This window comes from Euprymna scolopes, chromosome 18 (genome assembly GCF_053919585.1).
Source record: "Euprymna scolopes isolate OS-2025 chromosome 18, ASM5391958v1, whole genome shotgun sequence".
Lineage (NCBI taxonomy): Eukaryota > Metazoa > Mollusca > Cephalopoda > Sepiida > Sepiolidae > Euprymna > Euprymna scolopes.
Window position 1 is genome coordinate 124,816,143 of NC_136499.1, and position 21,632 is coordinate 124,837,774.

Sequence of the window (21,632 nt, forward strand, 5' to 3'; positions counted from 1 at the left end):
CTGTGTGAATAATAAACAAGTGAATGTTTACTTTTTGTTGTGTGTTTCTTGGGGTCTATGCGAGTGATATCAGAAAAGGGCCTGCTAGAGTTTTGGAAAGCATACTTCTAGGAGAAGCTGGACGTCTGTCCATTTTGGAGGACATGTCAAAACGAAGTTACGACCTCCTCTTAAATTCTGCACATGGCTGGGACGAGATTACTTTTGCGTAGGAGACATTAATCTTTGTATGCGCCCCTGTTATATCAAAGAATGGTAAAGATGTCTGTCACTCGAAGAACAGAAAACGCTAACACTAATCGTCATTTTTATTTTTTATTTTTTTAGTATAACAAAAAATGAGAATAAAAACTTGCTTCTCCCACACATAAATCGCACCGTGAAATAGATTAAGACTGTTCTATCTTTCTGCTGAAATGGGACGAGATAATCGATATCGATAATAAATTAAATTGTTTACTAACATAACGACGCTGAATCACGTGATTGTCTTTCTGCCGTTATAAGTATTAAAATCAATTTCCTAAAGAGAACGATTTTGCACCACTTTTATTCTCTTACAAAAATCAAAATCAAGATATGATGCCATCAAAACCTTGTGTCTAGAATCCTTATTTTAATTCCGGAAAATATCTAAGATAAGGCTTAAGCTTAAGGATTCACAAGAATAAATTGAAATTCGTGTGTAACAGAGCGTATATGAAAATATCAGTAGCAGCCGAAGGATGGGTAACAAGCGATTATATTAGCAGCAGGAGCAGCGTTTGAACGCGTATGCAAATTGGCAAGTGTGCCCGGGCTTGCGTCTGAAGAAAAAGAAAAAAAGTGACACCACGTGGTCAGAGATAAAACAAAGTCGGCGCCAAACGAGATGGACGTGTAAAGTGAAGGCGGGAATGAGCTGGCTGTGACCAGCGTGTGGTCGGGAGAAAGAAACGCGATCAGGTTAAATGGACGTATAGCAGCGAGAAACTTAAGTTGGCGTCGAGACGAGGAGAAAGAAAAACGATAATAAGTGACTTAAGAAAGAAAGAAAAGCAGAGTCGGATTTATTTATTTTATTGGTTTTTTTTTTCCGGCGGTGCTGTGTTATGTAAAAAGGGACAGACACCAGCAATTAAATAGATAAGTTTGAAAATATTTGGAAAAGGTAAGAATTGAACCCAGTAAGAACGGTTGTCATTGTTCTTGGAAACAACTAAATATTATTTATGTCAGTTAGATATGAATAATGCAGTTTAGAAATAATGAAATAGGTTATAAATGAAACAATTCATTTAGGAAGTTCTTTGTTTGCCAAGAGCGTGTAAGCGTTAAATTTCACGTGTGTGAATTTCATGTGTCGAAGCACGCCTCTGGCGTCATAAAGAAGGGAATTTCCAATATATTGAGATGGATTTGAGCCAGAGAGCCAGAGAAGAGACTGAGTCGAGTCGATTAGACTGGTAGTTGATGCTTCTTGGAGGCGAAGGGGGAAAAGATACAACAATGTAATTGCAAGAGCTTGAATTCCTGATTCATCGATCAATCAGCTGGTCGAATAAAGAATCATCATTTATATTTGTGAACTTGTCTTCGTCATTGCAACTGAAATTTAAATGTGTTTTTGTCTATCATCTGGGAATTAACTTTGTATAACTCCCAAGTATTATGTGTTCTCATCCGCCATCATCAATAATGTATCTCCTCTCTGTCTGTGTTAGCAAGAACTATTGCGCATATCTCTCAGCTCCGTATCAATAAATATAACCAAATAGAATTATCGCCACTGTCGACGCCGTTTACGCCGTTACACAAACGTCGTCGTCGTTGTTGTCACGTAAAGATCTCGCCCTCCGATCTATACGTCCTCGTTATACTCTGACATGTTGTCTCGATATGCACACACGACTACATAACAACGTGGGGGTTCGAGAGAGGTTTGAACTCTAACGAACACGATTCGAGTGTAACAGCCACGTTGCACAGAATCTTGCTTAATTCATGTCCAATAAATATCAAATTCAATGTAAATATGATCAATTTTATTTTTAAAATCAGAGTTTTTGCCCAATATTATGTCCCTTAAACCCCCCTAAAAAAAAAAAACAAAAAAAAACTGCAAAATCACTGGATTTGACGTTAAATAAACTGAAAAGTGTTGACATGCCGTAAACCAAAACAACCGAACCAAACATCATGAATAAATATTTGAAGATAAAGAACTTGAGACATAATTTCTTTACCAAAATGACTGGATTCAGCATTAAAAAACAGAAAAGGGTTGATATGCCGTAAAACCAATCAACCGAAAACATTTTTTTTACACATAGGACTCACCACTTATTAAGGCCCGGAGGCCACTCCAGGGTAAGGGTTAATGGGTATACATTAGTCAATGTGATTATAGCGTAGTAAACATAAATAGTGGGAATTTTGTAAATTGGATTACATAGGGGGACGGTTCATCAAGAACTTGTTTACGTTGGACTTGAAGACAATCAGATTGTAGTCATTTGGAAAGCAGGCAAACAAGAGTTTTACAGGCGTTCAGTTTTAAGAAAGAAACTTTGTTCATGGAATAATCTGGAGCATAAAATCTTTTTTCCAAAATTATTGGGTTCGGCATTAAATAACCCCAAAACAGTTTATATGCCGTAAAACAACCCCCCCCCCCAAAAAAAAAACTTAGCACAAATTTTCACTATGGATGTGTGCTACCTTCATATGTTCATTCCTGTAAGTACTTGATTCAATCAAGAAAGAATTGAGAAAACCATTACGAACAACAAAATAATGCCAATCAAAACCGTTTACCGTGATGATTCATACGAATTTAGGTTTTATGAAAAAACATCTCTGGTTTAATTTTGCCATCTTGAGGAGGCAAATAATTAACGAGACGAACTATGCTCTGATAGTTTTCCCCTGATATCACATGAACAGAAATCGACCAAGAGAGTATTGTAAGAGTTCTGATTAAAACGATCTCATGATTAATGGCTCCCGTTTTGCGTCTGGAGACGATGGATACTCCGTGTAAGGGTTGCTCAATCCTAAATCTCGCCTCTCCGGAGTCTGCACTGCCCGATTCCAGTGGCAAGGAGAAGTCCAAGACGACCAAAAACAATGCCAAGATAAGCAGAGACCATATACAACACCTGCAATTTCCCAATGGTCACCCATTCAATACTGACCAGGCTGAACGTTGCTTAACTTCGGTGATTTAACGAGAACCGGTGTGTCAACGTGATTATGTCGTGTTAAAACTACAAAGTTGATCTTATTGTAAAATAGATTTGATATTTGAATGTGATCAACATGATTTTGATTCTGTTGGGATGAGAACTATCAAAATGTTTGAAAACAAAAAAATTTCAAATCTGATTTCTTGAACATTAGAAAAAAACAAAAAAGAAATGCGTTTCTCGGCGATTTAATGATTCTAACAAGATTATTTTGTTAGTCTTCAGATCGAATTCGTTGAACTGCAATGAAGAAAATGTTTCACTAAAGAAATCATGTTTTTGTTTTTTCAATTGAATCAAGAAAGTGAATTCTTTAAATGTGTACATTCAATCAACAGGTTTGGCTAAAAACTTTCTTTTTTTTTTTTTTACAAAGGAGTCATCACTTATTAAGGCCCGGAGGTCACTCAAGGATAAACGCTAATGAGTGTCCGGTAGTGGAAAGGACAATAGCATAGTAATTGTTAGTCTTGGAAATTTGGTAAATTAGATTATTTAAGAGGACAACTCATCAAGAATTTGTTTACGTTGGACTTGAAGATGATCATATTGTAGTCAGCTGGAAAACAGGCAAACGGCAGAGTTCCACAAGTGTGCAGTTCTAAGAAAGAAGCTTTATGCATGGAATCTACATTTAGGTTCAGGCACGGATAGAGAGTGGCCCCCACTTTTAAAACATAAGCTTAACAGAAAACAAGAATGCTACTTGAATTTTGTGCGTGACAGACCAACAAGAATGCTACTTGAATTTTGTGCGTGACAGACCAACAAGAATGCTACTTGAATTTTGTGCGTAACAGACCAACAAGAATGCTATTTGAATTTTGTACGTGACAGACCAACGAGAATTCTATTTGAATTTTGGGCGTGACCGACCAACAAGAATTCTATTTGAATTTTGAGCGTGACCGACCAACAAGAATGCGATTTGAATTTTGGGCGTGACCGACCAACATGAATGCGATTTGAATTTTGGGCGTGACAAATGGAGAAAATTGTTATTTCATGCTTAAGTATGACAAATTGGTGGACGAAGTCTGCCACAAAAATGTTAAGACATCTAGGGTTTGTATTACTGTACACATAGATTCGAAAAAGTTGTAAAAAAAAAATATAGAACAAATAAATGTTATCAAAGGCAAGATAAGTTACTTTTCTACCTAACTGGATATATTTTTTGTGTTTTTATTCAGTGTAACATGTTTATTCAGCTCGAAAAACATGCAGTGTTTACCGATGTATTGGAAAATTCAAAATGGCAGCCGACTCTCTCTCGGAGAGGGTACGTTTGGGAAAAGGTATTATAAATAATAAACTAGACAAAATACTGTTAGAAAACAACCGAATACATGTCAACTTATGTCACAGTAACATATATTGAGCGAATTTCTAACAGTATTTTGTCTAGTTTATTATTTATAATACCTTTTCCCAAACGTACCCTCTCCGAGAGAGAGTCGGCTGCCATTTTGAATTTTCCAATACATCGGTAAACACTGCATGTTTTTCGAGCTGAATAAACATGTTACACTGAATAAAAACACAAAAAATATATCCAGTTAGGTAGAAAAGTAACTTATCTTGCCTTTGATAACATTTATTTGTTCTATATTTGTTTTTTGACAACTTTTTCGAATCTATGTGTACAGTAATACAAACCCGACATCCAAAACACTTTTTCTAACTTTCAAGCATTAGAAAACATTGGTCACGCGCAGGAATCCTTTATCAATTCAGAATCCTCACTTTGGTTTAGTAAGACAACATAAAAAAAATACAAGATTTTGTTTTCTATATTTGTAGTTGACAGGTGAAAATCAGAAATCTGTCCGGTTGTTTGAACAACCCGTGTTCTTTGAATCTGATTTCATCTGAGATGTTTGCATTCCTATGTGGTTTTTCATCTTATTTTTATTGCATCTTCGAATCTTGAAACGTTTTGTTGGTGATCGTTGCAGTGATTCATTCTGACACTTTAAACATAAAATAATACAAAAAAGGTCCTGCGATGTTTACTATATGGCAAGAACCTTGTTACTATAACGCACTTATACTCATTGACTGCACTGACTTCCTTCGCATCTGACAAAAACTATTATCGAAGAAAGAAACGACGAAATGTTTGTGAAAAACAACCAAATAGAATTTTCATCTTCAAACAAGCAATCAATCATCTGAGAACAATAAAAACTTAATGAAAAGAATTTAGAAATATACTTTGAAGTTTCCGCTCTCTAGTTTTCGCACATTCTCTCTCTCTCTCTCTCTCTCTCTCTCTCTCTCTCTCTCTCTCTCTCTCTCTCGTACACGCGTGCTCTCTCTCTCTCTCTCGTACACGCGTGCTCTCTCTCTCTCTCGTACACGCGTGCTCTCTCTCTCTCTCGTACACGCGTGCTCTCTCTCTCTCTCTCGTACACGCGTGCTCTCTCTCTCTCTCGTACACGCGTGCTCTCTCTCTCTCTCGTACACGCGTGCTCTCTCTCTCTCTCGTACACGCGTGCTCTCTCTCTCTCTCGTACACGCGTGCTCTCTCTCTCTCTCTCTCTCTCGTACACGCGTGCTCTCTCTCTCTCTCTCTCTCTCTCGTACACGCGTGCTCTCTCTCTCTCTCTCGTACACGCGTGCCCTCTCTCTCTCTCTCTCTCTCGTACACGCGTGCCCTCTCTCTCTCTCGTACACGCGTGCTCTCTCTCTCTCGTACACGCGTGCTCTCTCTCTCTCTCGTACACGCGTGCTCTCTCTCTCTCTCGTACACGCGTGCTCTCTCTCTCTCGTACACGCGTGCTCTCTCTCTCTCTCTCTCTCTCTCTCTCTCTCGTACACGCGTGCTCTCTCTCTCGTACACGCGTGCTCTCTCTCTCTCTCTCTCTCTCTCTCGTACACGCGTGCTCTCTCTCTCTCTCTCGTACACGCGTGCTCTCTCTCTCTCTCTCTCGTACACGCGTGCTCTCTCTCTCTCTCTCTCGTACACGCGTGCTCTCTCTCTCTCTCTCTCGTACACGCGTGCTCTCTCTCTCTCTCTCTCGTACACGCGTGCTCTCTCTCTCTCGTACACGCGTGCTCTCTCTCTCTCGTACACGCGTGCTCTCTCTCTCTCGTACACGCGTGCTCTCTCTCTCTCTCGTACACGCGTGCTCTCTCTCTCTCTCGTACACGCGTGCTCTCTCTCTCTCTCGTACACGCGTGCTCTCTCTCTCTCTCGTACACGCGTGCTCTCTCTCTCTCTCGTACACGCGTGCTCTCTCTCTCTCCCGTACACGCGTGCTCTCTCTCTCTCTCTCCCCCGTACACGCGTGCTCTCTCTCTCGTACACGCGTGCTCTCTCTCTCTCTCACGCTCTCGCTCTGTCCCTCTCGTCCTCTCTCTGTCTGTCCCTCTCGTCCTCTCGCCCTCTCGTCCTCTCTCTCTGTCTGTCCCTATCGTCCTCTCTCTCTGTCTGTCCCTATCGTCCTCTCTCTCTCTCTCTCTCTGTCCAGCTCGTCCTCTCTCTCTCTCTCTCTGTCCAGCTCGTCCTCTCTCTCTCGTTCTCACAAGTTCGCTGAATCATGCTCTTAATAGCGAAGTTGTATCATAATTCGAAATGTACTAATGCGTACATTAACTTATTTCCAGGAAGTAATGTTATGATTTTTGTATTTTTCAGGTAAAACAAACGATGAAGGCTGTCCGGGACTCTGATGGTGGCATCGACAAGTTGGCAGTGGGTCGACACATCAAGGACAGATCCCACGTGGAAGAAAGATGCAGAAATAGACAAACAGGTTTTGAAGAAAGAAACTCCCAGTACATCAACATGGATGAAAGTGAGTTTTTGTTATTCTTACATAAGTTGGGGTTCTACATTTTCTGAACCCGTAGTGAATCAGCTACTCAAGCAATAGTAGATGCATTCGTACAAATATGTGCGCAATTTTTTGTCTTGCATCGTTAAGATTTTTTTTTCTAGTTACTTCAGGTGAGGTTACTATTCTTTGTGAAGAGCAATTTGTTTTTAATGTTAATGTTTTTCAACTTAATGCGTATTGTATAGTTTTTCTCTATGCACAAGTAAAAACAGTCCCATCTTAAAGGAAAAAAGGTTCACTCGTCAAAATAACTGTGTCTAATATGAATCATATTAAGAAGATTCAATGTGTTAGATGTTGATATGAATCTGATATGAACAATCAAGTTTCCGTATCATTTTTTTAAGAGGCAATGGATCTTACAATTTTTTGTTGTTGTTGTTGATGTCAACTTAAAACATACAATATTGTTTGTCTCTATGCAAATAAAAACATATTAAAAGAAAAATGGTAATAATGGTTATAATGCAGTTCGAAATATTTTTGTCACAAAAACGTGCAGATTGAATAAAATCTAAAATAGAAATGAAAGTAATTCCTTATCACTAACTAGCCTAGAGTTTAAAGTGCAAAAAAAAAAAGAATGGATAAATATAGTAAAATTCCGTTCAATTTCAAATTGTGATTCTTTTATTTCGATAAAGTTCAGATGCAAAACAACTTTTTTGGTCCCCCCGACAAAAGGAGGGTGGACCTGTAAATTTACCCTTGTCTGTTCGTCTGTCCGTACTTTTCTCAAAAACTAAACCTTGGAATTTTTAAAAATTTTGCACAAACATTAAACATGATATGAGTAAAAAAAAAGTAACAGAACGGATTTTCCGGGAAAACTTCGGTTTCCCCCCCCCCCACTCCTGGGGTGCCTTTCGAGTTGAATTGACACTTTTGTGCTTACTAAAAAAAAATTGATGCCTTGGATTTTATAAAACTTTCTGAAAAGTTGTAACTAACTGATTTCTATATAATTTTGTTTGTCTATACTTAGCGATAACTCTTAGGGCTAATAAAAACACTCGATTTTAGAGACTATTTTACCATATTTGTCCAAAATTGGTAAGGTGTCATTACTTAGGTGGGGGTTCATTAGGAATTTGTTTGTGTTGGACCTGAAGACATCCAGGTTGAAGTCGGGAGGGAAACAGGCAAGCGGAACAGAGTTCCACAGGCGTGCATTTCTAAGAAAGAAGCTTTGTTCATGGTATCTACGTTTTGATTTAGGCACAGATAGGGAGTGGGGAAAATTATTGACGGTGGTTTCAGCTAGTTGGGTATTTTTTAAAAAAGGTTGGCGAGGGGGACCAGAGAATGGAGCTTAGACGAGCACCTGTCATGGAAATAACGATAGAACAATGACAGGCTCGCTACGTCTCTTCTGTGGGAAAGAGGTTGCAGGGTAGAGAAAAGGGCACCCTCCACCAAGCCACAAAGTCTATTTTGTACTCTGTCAAGGAAGGATAGGCTGTTTTTAGCAGCTCCTGCCCAGATGTGGCAGCAATACTCCATCTTTGGACGTACTTGGCTCTTATATAGATAGAGAATTGCATCATTAGTGAGATATCTTCTGGAGCGGTAGAAGGATCCCACCATTTTCCCAGCGACCTTGGCCACAGACTTGATGTATGTGTTCCATTTAAGATCAGGTGTAAAGGTCAAACCCAGGAGCTTATCAAAACCTGGGGCCTCCCTTAGACGAGTCATCCATTTCAATTGATGCAAGATGGGGATCAGAGCGTTTATGATATAGAGATAGTAGCTTGGTCTTAGATGCATTAAAGATAACCAGCCACCTCTTTCCCCACTGTACCACGCGCTCAAGATCAGAGGAGAGAGAATCAGAGAGAACATCATCATTTACGGCCTTTGATGTGTTGCCATAGATGGTCGTGTCATCAGCATAGATGTCAACGAAAGATTTTAGTATGTGTTTTGGGAGATCATTGATGTAGATCAGGAAGAGAGTTGGGCCCAGTATGGACCCCTGAGGAACTCCAGCATTAATACTGTGGGCCTCTGATTTCTGGCCATCAACCACTACTCTTATGAGCCCATCTGAGAGAAATGACTTAATGATTGAGAAAACATTTCCAGTTATACCGTTTTCCACAAGCACCAGCGGGAGCTCGTTAAATACTTGGTAGAGAGCAGTGATCAAGCTGGCTTTAGTGTTGTGGGAGGTCATGTTGGTGATGTTCTCGACGTATGACTAAACGAAGTAGTCCAGTGGGTTCAGGTCAAGGGAGAAGGGAAGCCAGTGAGAGAAGGGTACAAAGTCGTAACACTCTTTCTGAAGCCAAACCTGGATCTCTTTGGGCTGGCACTGAGTCTTGCCAGCCGCCATACTCAGGTTTGCCAGCAGCCACATCCAGGGTCTTTTTTTTATATACTAATCCTTAATTTATGAAGCTCAATGTAATTACAGACCATATAACAAACAAATGACAAAAGGTTATATTCCAAGTTTCATGATGTTGACCATCTTACAATTTATTCCTTGAATTACGTTGACTTTACAATTCTTGCCAGGAACTGTTTTGTAGCGCAAAATCATTCAATTAATTATATAAATCAATGAATCTATTTCGCCCTTAACTCATCAGAAGTAGCAACTATGAATCCACAAAACAAAATGCAGCACATACTTCCGTACTTTGGGGTAATTATGCCAAGTCCAGGGTAATTGTGCCAACTAGCTAAAAGTGCTCTTTTCGCAACCACGCATATATAGAGCACTTTTTTTTAGTTGGTGACTTTAATGTCCACCACAAAAACTGGCTTGGATTCTCTACTCACACAGACACAGCGGGCAACTCAAGACATAGCTTCTCTATATCTCACTCCCTATCACAAACGGTTACGTTTCCAACCTGTTTCCCTGACCAGCAAGTACAACACCCATCATTTCTAGATGTGTTTATGACCACAGTTCCCGATGATTGTATAACGAATGCCAACAGCCCACTTAGGAACGCTGATCATGCAGTGATAATGGTCAAAATCGCCCTAAACTCTAGAGCCAAAACTGAAGAGCCATTGCTCAAAACAACGAGATATTATAAAAAGGCTGACTGAGAAGCCATCAGGGATCTCATCAGAGATGCCCCATGAGGAAATATTTTTTTCTGTGGTACCAGTTTTCAAGAATTCTGGCGAAAGAACTGACCCATTAAATTATCGTCCCATTAGCCTCCTCCCACATTTTGCCAAAATATTTGAGTCCATAATTAACCAAGCTCTAGTCCATCACCTTACAGATGCTAAACTTTTGACTAACCAACAATATGGGTTTAGGCAAGCCCGTTCCACAGCAGACATCCTAACTGTAATCTCTGAACGTATATAACATTCACTGGACAAAGCAGGGGAGGGTAGAGTGGTAGCTAGATATATCTAAGGCTTTTGATAGAGTATGGCATGAAGGTCTCCTCAGGAAAATTAGATCATACGGTATCATTGGAAGAATACTTAAATCCTTCTTAGATAAGATAAAAATCCAGTCCTCGATGATTGTGCATCTAAACAATATGATATAAATGCGGGAGTGCCTCAGGGGTCTATCTTTGGACCTGTATTATTCCTAATATTCATAAATGACCTCTCCAACAAAATTGCCTCTGAGATGGGTATATATGCTGATGACACCACACTCTATAACGGGCACGACAGGAAAACAAATGAACACATATCTAGAGAAATAGCAGAAACACTAGAGGATGACCTCCAATCTGTAGTGGAATGGGGACAAAAATGGATGGTCACATTCAATGCTGCCAAGACTAAACTTGTTTCCTTCAATAATTACAAGAAACCTTCTCTGCCACCAACAGCAATGACCAATGACTCTTTATCTGAAAGTACATGTTTTAAATTCCTTGGCCTAACGTTCACAGTAAACATGAGTTGGAACAATTACATTGAAGGCATTGCCAGGGCCGCTGCGAAGAAGGTAGGCTCTCTCTACCGTGCTAAAAAACTACTGAAACCCGAAAGTATCCTGTACCTCTACAAGGCCACCATTCGCCCATATATGGAATATTGTTGTCATATTTGGGCTGTGCATCTGCTACTAGTCTCTCGCTCCTAGACAAGGTTCAAAAGAGACTCGCCAATCTGATAGGTCTTGAACTGGAATCTAAGCTTCATCCTCTGTCCCATCGACGAAATGTTGCATCCCTCTGCCTGTTCTACAAATATTTTAATGGTGAATGCTCCGATGAACTGCAAGCACTTGTGCCCCCCACAACGTAAACACCCTCGACAAACCCGACAGGCAGCTAAATCCCACCCCCACACAGTAGAGATCCCTAGATGTAAAAAATCTTTCTACTCCAGTAGTTTCTTCCCCAGAACCGCTAGACTTTTGAATTCCATTCCAGGACCCTGCTTCTCCAACTGTACTGACATGCAGAAGTCCAAATGCAACGTGAACCGACATCTTGCTGCACAACTCCTTACATAGTGCCCCAGTAGCTGTTGCTCTTAATAGTAGCCCCTACACCAAAGTGTCAATGTACCTTGTTTAGGGTAAAAAAAAAAAAAAAAAATTACCCCCGAATTTGGTGCAATTACCCCAAAATCCCCTATGTGATTTTGAATATTTGGTCAGGGTTTAGTTCTAGGGAAAGTATCCTCATGCCAGATGGTCCTTAGACACTAAATGATCGTGTCTAGTAGGAATTCAAGTTCTCTCCATTATATACACTCCGACAACACTGTACACATGCCTGATAAAGTCTCAAAAGTGATAACCTTCTGCAATAAAAATTAAATTTCTTTTTTGTTTTCTCTTCAGGTGATGCACCTTCCTTTTCTAAAGAGTGGCAGCAGCGTACCATGAAGACAGGTTTGGACAGGCCTTGGTGCAACCCCATTGTCAATAGAAATGTCAATCGACGAATGATCACAGATGGACTACACAGACGAAACTACCGAACATAATCTGCAACAAAGTAGTCAATTCAGAGTTTCTGGTTCGTTGTCTCTTTATTTCGATCTGATACTTTACGATTCCCATTTTGTATATACGAGGGTCGTTCCAAAAGTACAGCCTACTATTTTTTTTTTTTTTTTTTTGTAAGTTGAACAAAGAGCTACGAAAACAGAAGCGGTATAATTAAAACAAACGACCTTTTGCACTCCAGAATTTATTTTTCGACATGGCCAACACCACTCTCAATGCACTTTTGCCAGGAATTCAATGACGCATCTCTGCTTCTGACGCGTGTCTGTGACGGGGTTGCTTTCTTAGTCTCACACCGTCAATACAATATCTGCAACAGAGATAAAACTTTCAGGTCATGACTACATAAGTTTAGTCATAACAATGCGATCCCCTCTGATCCGTTCTGCAGAATAAAAGAATAGGAGGCATTACTTTTGAAACGTCCTTCGTATATGTACATGAAGATGTAAAATAGCAGACGAGTCTTTGACCCGTGCACAAATGTAGCTAACGTGTCGTGCAGTATTGGTGTGTAGTAGTAGTAGTAGTAGTAGTAGTAGTAGTGAATGGAGATGATTTTTCTTATGTTGTTCTTAGTAGTATTTATAGGATGGCATCTTTATAGGATATAAAAATTTTATAATAATTATAGGATGGCATCTTTCTGTGTATAGACAACGACTATCTGATATGCTTCCAGCTTTTAATAGCAACACATGTTTGGGGTTTTAATATGCTTTTTGGAGTTTGATTTTTTTTTTTTAGGGGTATACTATACAGGGTGAACCCCCCCCCCAAAAAAAAACCTGTATTAATCTTTCCCCCAAGTAGGAATGGGTGAGAAGTCCTCTTAAACACGTCTGTTCCATTTCACAGACAAAACCCAAGAGGGAGTTTCTAGTCTTCTTACTATATATCATTACCTCCTTCACTCTGTCAAAGTCATCTGTCATCGTGTTAGCCGGCTAGCTCTAACACTATCGAATTGCAACCGTACTTTCCACGGTGATGAACGGTTCAAATGGGTTGGATGTTACTGTTGCTTCTGATTGGTAGATTCTCGTCTGGAATTTAACAATCACAAACAATTGTAAGGTTTATTAAAAACTTCAACGTTTGCCTCGTTGTCTGCTCTTTATTAAATCAAGTTTGTTCAACTCGACTTCTTCATCGAATTACATTTTTGTCAACTTCATTCATTCAACAATCTTGTCTGTTCAGGCAGCTTTTTCTATGGTGATTAGATTTGTTCACCCAACTGTCCTTAGTGCATATCTCTCTCTGTCTCTCTCATATCACTTTCGCTCTCTCTTTTCCCTCTCGTTTGTCTTTCACTCTTCTTTTCCGGCTCTTTGTCGCCTTTCCCTCTCCCTCTGACTGTCTCTCTCTCTCGCGCGCGTCTCTCCCTCTGACTGTCTCTCTCTCTCGCGCGCGTCTCTCCCTCTGACTGTCTCTCTCTCTCTCTCGCGCGCGTCTCTCCCTCTGACTGTCTCTCTCTCTCGCGCGCGTCTCTCCCTCTGACTGTCTCTCTCTCTCTCCCTCTGACTGTCTCTCTCTCTCTCGCGCGCGTCTCTCCCTCTGACTGTCTCTCTCTCTCGCGCGCGTCTCTCCCTCTCGCGCGCGTCTCTCCCTCTGACTGTCTCTCTCTCTCGCGCGTCTCTCCCTCTGTCTCTCTCTCTCGCGCGCGTCTCTCCCTCTGTCTCTCTCTCTCGCGCGCGTCTCTCCCTCTGTCTCTCTCTCTCGCGCGCGTCTCTCCCTCTGTCTCTCTCTCTCGCGCGCGTCTCTCCCTCTGTCTCTCTCTCTCGCGCGTCTCTCCCTCTGTCTCTCTCTCTCTCTCGCGCGCGTCTCTCCCTCTGTCTCTCTCTCTCTCTCTCGCGCGCGTCTCTCCCTCTGTCTCTCTCTCTCGCGCGCGTCTCTCCCTCTGTCTCTCTCTCTCGCGCGCGTCTCTCCCTCTGTCTCTCTCTCTCGCGCGCGTCTCTCCCTCTGTCTCTCTCTCTCGCGCGCGTCTCTCCCTCTGTCTCTCTCTCTCGCGCGCGTCTCTCCCTCTGTCTCTCTCTCTCTCGCGCGCGTCTCTCCCTCTGTCTCTCTCTCTCGCGCGCGTCTCTCCCTCTGTCTCTCTCTCTCGCGCGCGTCTCTCCCTCTGTCTCTCTCTCTCGCGCGCGTCTCTCCCTCTGTCTCTCTCGCGAGAGCGCGTCTCTCCCTCTGTCTCTCTCTCTCGCGAGAGCGCGTCTCTCCCTCTGTCTCTCTCTCTCGCGAGAGCGCGTCTCTCTCTCGCGCGCGCGCGCGTCTCTCCCTCTGTCTCTCTCTCTCTCGCGCGCGTCTCTCCCTCTGTCTCTCTCTCTCGCGCGCGTCTCTCCCTCTGTCTCTCTCTCTCGCGCGCGTCTCTCCCTCTGTCTCTCTCTCTCGCGCGCGTCTCTCCCTCTGTCTCTCTCGCGCGCGTCTCTCCCTCTGTCTCTCTCTCTCTCGCGCGCGTCTCTCCCTCTGTCTCTCTCGCGAGAGTGCGTCTCTCCCTCTGTCTCTCTCTCTCGCGAGAGCGCGTCTCTCCCTCTGTCTCTCTCTCTCGCGAGAGCGCGTCTCTCTCTCGCGCGCACGCGCGTCTCTCCCTCTGTCTCTCTCTCTCTCTCTCGCGCGCGTCTCTCCCTCTGTCTCTCTCTCTCTCGCGCGCGTCTCTCCCTCTGTCTCTCTCTCTCTCGCGCGCGTCTCTCCCTCTCTCTCTCTCGCGCGCGTCTCTCCCTCTCTCTCTCTCGCGCGCGTCTCTCCCTCTCCCTCTCTCTCTCTCGCGCGCGTCTCTGTCTCTCTCTCTCTCGCGCGCGCGTCTCTCCCTCTGTCTCTGTCTCTCTCGCGCGTCTCTCCCTCTGTCTCTCTCGCGCGTCTCTCCCTCTGTCTCTCTCGCGCGTCTCTCCCTCTGTCTCTCTCGCGCGTCTCTCCCTCTGTCTCTCTCGCGCGTCTCTCCCTCTGTCTCTCTCGCGCGTCTCTCCCTCTGTCTCTCTCGCGCGTCTCTCCCTCTGTCTCTCTCGCGCGTCTCTCCCTCTGTCTCTCTCGCGCGTCTCTCCCTCTGTCTCTCTCGCGCGTCTCTCCCTCTGTCTCTCTCGCGCGTCTCTCCCTCTGTCTCTCTCGCGCGTCTCTCCCTCTGTCTCTCTCGCGCGTCTCTCCCTCTGTCTCTCTCGCGCGTCTCTCCCTCTGTCTCTCTCGCGAGAGCGCGTCTCTCCCTCTGTCTCTCTCTCTCTCTCGCGAGAGCGCGTCTCTCTCTCGCGCGCACGCGCGTCTCTCCCTCTGTCTCTCTCTCTCTGGCGCGCGCGTCTCTCCCTCTGTCTCTCTCTCTCTCTCTCTGGCGCGCGCATCTCTCCCTCTGTCTCTCTCTCACTCTCTCTCTGGCGCGCGCGTCTCTCCCTCTGTCACTCTCTCTCTGGCGCGCGCGTCTCTCCCTCTGTCTCTCTCTCTCTGGCGCGCGCGTCTCTCCCTCTGTCTCTCTCTCTCTGGCGCGCGCGTCTCTCCCTCTGTCTCTCTCTCTCTGGCGCGCGCGTCTCTCCCTCTGTGTCTCTCTCTGGCGCGTGCGTCTCTTTCACTCTGGCGCGTGCGTCTCTTTCTTTGTCTCTCTCTGGCGCGCGCGTCTCTCCCTCTGTCTCTCTCTCTCTCTCTCTCTGACGCGCGCGTCTCTCTCTCTCTCTCTCTCTCTGGCGCGTGCTTCTCTCTCTCTCTCTCTGGCGCGTGCTTCTCTCTCTCTCTCTCTGGCGCGTGCTTCTCTCTCTCTCTCTCTGGCGCGTGCGTCTCTCTGTCTGTCTCTCTCTGGCGCGTGCGTCTCTCTGTCTGTCTCTCTCTGGCGCGTGCGTCTCTCTGTCTGTCTCTCTCTGGCGCGTGCGTCTCTCTCTCTGTCTCTCTCTGGCGCGTGCGTCTCTCTCTCTGGCGCGTGCGTCTCTGTCTCTCTCTCTCTCTGGCGCGTGCGTCTCTCTCTCTCTGGCGCGTGCGTCTCTCTCTCTCTCTCTCTCTGGCGCGTGCGTCTCTCTCTCTCTCTCTGGCGCGATCATCTCTTTCTCTCTCTCTCTCTCTGGCGCGTGCGTCTCTTTCTCTCTCTGGCGCGTGCGTCTCTTTCTCTCTCTGGCGCGTGCGTCTCTTTCTCTCTCTGGCGCGTGCGTCTCTTTCTCTCTCTGTCTCTCTCTGGCGCGTGCGTCTCTTTCTCTGTCTCTCTCTGGCGCGTGCGTCTCTTTCTCTGTCTCTCTCTGGCGCGTGCGTCTCTTCCTCTGTCTCTCTCTCTCGCACGCACGCGCGTCTCTTCCGCGCTCTGTCTTTCTCTCTCGCGCGCGCGCATCTCCCGCGCCTCTCCTGTGCCCTGTCTCACGCGTGTGCGCGCGTCTCTCCCGTACTCTGTCGCGCACACGCGTCTCTGCCGTACTCTGTCTCTCTTTTTCCTGCCTTACTCTGTTTGTTGTGCACTCTCTCTCGTCTGTCTGTGTCTTGCTCTCCTGTCTTTCTTCTCCCTTGTTTTCTCTCTCTCTCAGATGAAACGATTGTCAACCGAAATTTATCAATGTATTCGTTATTTACTTGTTGATGTTGAATTTCAAGACGACGATATTGTAGTCAGCAGTGAAGTAGTCACGTGATATTGTGTTCTATAGGGGGCCAGTTCTTGCAAAGTAATTCTGTCCATAAACATTCCTCTTACGCCCGTAGTGAAGAAGGAAATGTCTTTTACTTTGTGGTAGTTAAACGAGTTCTTGCTGTCAAAGACTCCATCGGATTGCCTAGATCTTTCATTGCACTAAGCAACTTCTTGACCTTGTCCGTGAAGGACTTCTAAGACTGGCTAGTCTGCTCATGATGTCTGATATCCTTATTCCCCAATTTGGCTTGGGAAGCCAACTCATATTGGTGAACCAGCTCGCTAACCTCTGGTCCAAATGCCATCCATCGTCACAGTGCAGATGGATCTTCAGTAATGCCAAACTTTCCAAGTAGAAATTCACGGAACACTGCGGGATGAGTTTGTTCCAAGGATACCATGTCTCTGAGGTTGATGGGGAGCCATAGAGCATAGTTGACATTGTTGTTGGTAACAAAGGGGATACGAGCAGAGAGTGACAGTACAAGCTGGTTAACCTTTCTGAAAGATCCAACCAACAAATCCAGGTATCTCTGACAGCAACCTTTCTTTTAGTTTGGTCGAGTTCACATTAGGTATGTCTGTCCCGAACTGCTCAACTCGCTCCTTGTATAGACTAACCAGTTCAGCGAGTCAGAATGTGGTTGGCTCATCAGTGCTGTATCTTTTCTCAATGACATAGGTCTGGAGTTGTGAGAATACCAAAAGAATAAAACCATTTTCTTGTGATGACTCGAGTGTTTCTTTGTTCTTTTAGGCAATGTGTGCTCGCTCTGTTATACAGAGCAGTCAAGCAAGAGCAATGGCATTTCAGTTCTAGGGCCACGACGTCTCGACCGCTTAACAGAGCCAGTAGTCTACCATGATTGAGGTGACTGGCACATTCGTTGAGACTCTCATTCAATTGCATGGTCACGGCTTGCCGCAGCTCTGATGTTGATTCCTTCTTTTCACAAAGAATATTTTATGCATGTAAAGGATTGCATTGGAAGTCAGGTACTTTCTACAACGGTAGACTGATTCAACCTCTTTTCCAGCGACCTTAACAGATTGGTTGTAAGTTTTCCATTTTAGATTTGAAGTGTAAGTTAGCACAAGGCTTTCTAAAGGAGAGAGAGCCGGTTATCCTGACGCTCCGCACTTCTTTATTTACATTGGAATTGACGTCACACAAATCTTATAATACGGATGGCTACAATTGTAAAAATAATTTGTTTTATTTTTCTTTCATTTTGAGCTCCTTTTTTCTCCCGTTTGTTTTTGTTTTCTACAATTAATAAACCAGTTTACAAGTAAATTCAATCTTGGAAACTACTCGTCTGCCGTAATTTTAAACGTTATTTTCGTTTTCAGCGACCCCGAAAACCTTTAAGAGTGGTAATTTTAAAGGAATTTGAGGGTGGAGTAATTCTTCATATTTACCTTTTTTTTAATTGAATTGTTAGGTGAACGTACAGAATAGTTACAATACACCCTCCCTTCCCCATGTTAAATAATAGGTTTCTAAATAATAGCGTTAAAAAATATCTCGGGTCGTAAAGTGCAGGAGTACTTATAAAAGGTAACGCCGGATCGGAAAAAGAGCTCAAAATGAAAATAAAATAAATTCTCCGCTCAAAATAAGAAATGGGAGAAAATAAAAAAAGTTAAATTCTCCGCTGTGTTAGTAATTAAAAACTAAAACAAATTCTCAAAATGAAATGTTAGATTCTCCGCTCAAATACCAATATTACAAATGGGAGAGAAAAAAAAAATTAAATTCGCTAAAACAAATTATTTTTTTCTTGTAAACTCGTTTATTAATTGTAGAAAACAAAAACAAACGGGAGAAAAAAGGAGCTCAAAATGAAAGAAAAATAAAACAAATTATTTTTACAATTGTAACCATCCGTATTATAAGATTTGTGTGACGTCACTTCCAATGTAAATAAAGTGCGGAGCGTCAGGATAACCAGAGACCCATTAATGTTGACGGGGGTAAAACAGGGATCCACGTGTTGGTGATGGGAGAGAAACTTTGTTTTAAGTGTTAAAAGTAACCATCCACTTTCTTCTCTCGTTGCATAACGTGCTCCAGATTAAGAGTCAACAAAAACTTGATCAGCAATGCTCGTTTAAGTGCTGCCATAGACTTTTGTGACATCTAAGTAAATGACACAACTGTTTATGGCAGCACTTTGAAAAGCACTGTTCATCAATCCGATTATTGTTTCGATAAGAATAAAATACGAATCTCATTCGAGATCTTTGTTTCCAACTCGGAACCAAAGTTTCGACTTGTTTCGCACAACAAACATCAAGTAAGTATGTGATGTGTCCCTCTATGCCCAAAATACAAGATTGACATGTGCTTCAGATATCTGTGTGAGAGAGTAATACCGTCAATCATATGAACGCTAATGTCCACAGCGTTCTGTCGAGGCTATGTTCGCCAATCGGTTGATAAATACATCCTATCTCGGCCTCCCAAAGTTCTCCTAATTAGGTTTAAGCCGAAATCTGCCATTGAACCCCTGCTACTATAAACTGCCATCAACTGTCGCAAAACTCAAAATTGTCTGTAAAGTGTCGCAAAAACTCAGCCCAACTCTTAAAACTGCCCATAAACAAACTCTAATTATACTGACTTCTGCGCCCGGTCTTTTTTTTTTTACCTAATTACCGCCATACCTTGATTAACAATCCTATTTTAGAACGCCTTTGTGTATCTTTTTACAACAGGGTGTCCAAAAAGTTACTGAAGAGCTGAAAATCTTTGCCCTTTTACCAGTAACGATTATTTTTTCTCTATTTCAAATATTTTACAAATAATATTTCCGAAATTAATTATAAATAAGTATAGCATTGAAAAACGTACGCAAGTTGTAAAATTGTTTAAACAAAATCAGGGGTCAATTGTTTGGACTCAAAGATCTTATCGACGGCATTTTCACGGAAGAGATAGTCAAAGTCACAACATAATTCGAAACATTGTGAAAGAGTCGGTTAACAAACCTCAAACCCTGCAAGAATTGAAGGAAAACATCACGAACGAAATAAGGGAATTAAATCGCAATCCAGAGATTCTGCAATCTGTCATGAATAATGTTTTGGAAAGAGCACAAATATGTGAAGCTTAAAATGGGCAACATTTAAGATATTTTTCATAAAGATTTTTTGAATTTTGCTTTTAAAAAAAAATTCCGAATGTCTTAGATTGTGTTGAAATAAAGATAGCATAAAAAATAAAGAATCTATTTAAGTTCCAAACTCTTCATTGACTTTTTGGACACCTTACGATAACTTTTGTTCTGTTAATCAACTTTTCCCCCCCCTCTTTTTGCTATAGTTTTTACCTTTTTTTTTTTTTTTTTTTTTTTTTTTTTTGCTCCTTAATACTTTTTGTAGGGATGTCAATAGCATCACACATATGTATATATACATATATTTTATTGCAGGATTGAATCTATGGATGCCTGTACCAGTTTGAAACTTAGAAGTTACGAGTTGAACACCAAAAACAACGCTCTCCCAAGGCTCCGAGCGATGCTCAATTGGACATTATGCCGGCCGCACTTGATTCGTATCAACTCTTTCTGGGCACGGACATCAGTTTTTTTTTTTTAATTTTTTTTTTTTTTGTATTATTTTTATTTGTTTCTTTTATTTGTTATTTTTTATCTGTTTGCTTGTTTCTTTTTTATTTTTTTATTTTTTATTTTGATTAAATTTTTTTATTGATTAAAAAAAAAATCAATTTCAACTATTATTTATTCCCCTTCTCCATTCCTCAATTTTTTTTTATATCAATTAAACATAAAACAAAACAAAAAATAAGTAAAACGATTTTTTTTAATAATCTTGTAAAATTTAAATAAAACTAGAAACCATTAAAACACCCAGTATCCCACGTAAAATAACACACAAAAAAAAACGTTACCCTATTTTTTATTGTTTTGGACAAATGAATATTTGCGAAATCCTTTCTGCATTCATAGTGAATAGGGGAGGGGAACATGTGCACGTGTTAGTGATTTGCGTGCGTGTTTGGAGCAATGAAACCACGGACATAATCTGTCACTGGAAGTAGGGCAACAGAGAAATATGATGCGACATTCTTAAATATTAATATAGATGTACTGTTTGCTATATTTAAAAAGGGAAAGTGCTCAATATTGTCGATAGAGCATATGAAGAATCAACGCAAGGCAAGAAACTGTCAGTTACTGTGCGTTGTTGATTTTCGAACGATGTTCAAAGTTATATAGTGAAAACCTCGTGCCAGTAAAAAATAAACCAGAGTGCTCAATTGTATACAAGAGTGGTATGTTTTATTTACATACTGTATACAATAAAGACCATATTGAATTGTGCCCGGTTTTTATGTAGCTGACCCCTTCGATTGGTCAGAACTTTCATCGGTAATCAAAATAGAGAACAAATATCCGGAAATCCCCTCCCTCCTTGTACGTTTTCTCTGGAACTTTCTCATCCCTGTTCTCTATTTTGATGACTTGGAGTTATCACAGGGTTAGATGTCTCAATTTAAATATGTTCGACTCTTCATACAATAATTGAGTACTATGGTTTATTTTTTTGTATATACATATATACACACACACATACACGTATATATATATATATGCGTGTGTGTATATATGTGTGTGCGCATATGTATATATGTGCATATAAATTGTGTATATATATATGTGTGTGTGTGTGTGTGCGCGCGCGCTCATGTATATATGTGCATATATATATTGCGTATATATGTGCGTGTGTATATATATGCATATATGTGTACATGTATATATATAATATATATATATATATATATATATATATATATATATATATATATATATTCATACATGGTAAAAAAAGAAAAAACAAAATTTATAGATTCATAAACGTTTCGTCTTTATTTCAAGACTCCTCTAAGATGATTGATTTGTACTTGTATAATATTTCTTCACTTGAAATAAAGACGAAACCATCATGACTATAGAAACCATTTTGGTTTTCTCTTTTTCATTTTATAT

General features: G+C 41.8%; 1 protein-coding gene across 2 annotated transcripts in view; it reads left to right on the top strand.

Moving 5' to 3' along the window:
- Positions 1 to 21,047, top strand: part of LOC145297803 (myeloid leukemia factor 1-like) — a 131,737-nt gene extending 110,690 nt beyond the window's left edge. The window contains exons 4-6 of one of the 2 annotated variants that reach the window (XM_080144097.1): positions 6,871 to 7,030; positions 11,862 to 12,039; positions 20,049 to 21,047. In XM_080144097.1, coding sequence (XP_080000223.1) covers positions 6,871 to 7,030; positions 11,862 to 12,007 — 306 coding nt within the window. In that variant the 3' untranslated portion in view covers positions 12,008 to 12,039; positions 20,049 to 21,047. The remainder of the gene's footprint in view (positions 1 to 6,870; positions 7,031 to 11,861; positions 12,040 to 20,048) is intronic. The other variant, XM_080144096.1, reaches the window with a different exon arrangement.
- Positions 21,048 to 21,632: the final 585 nt, after the last annotated feature.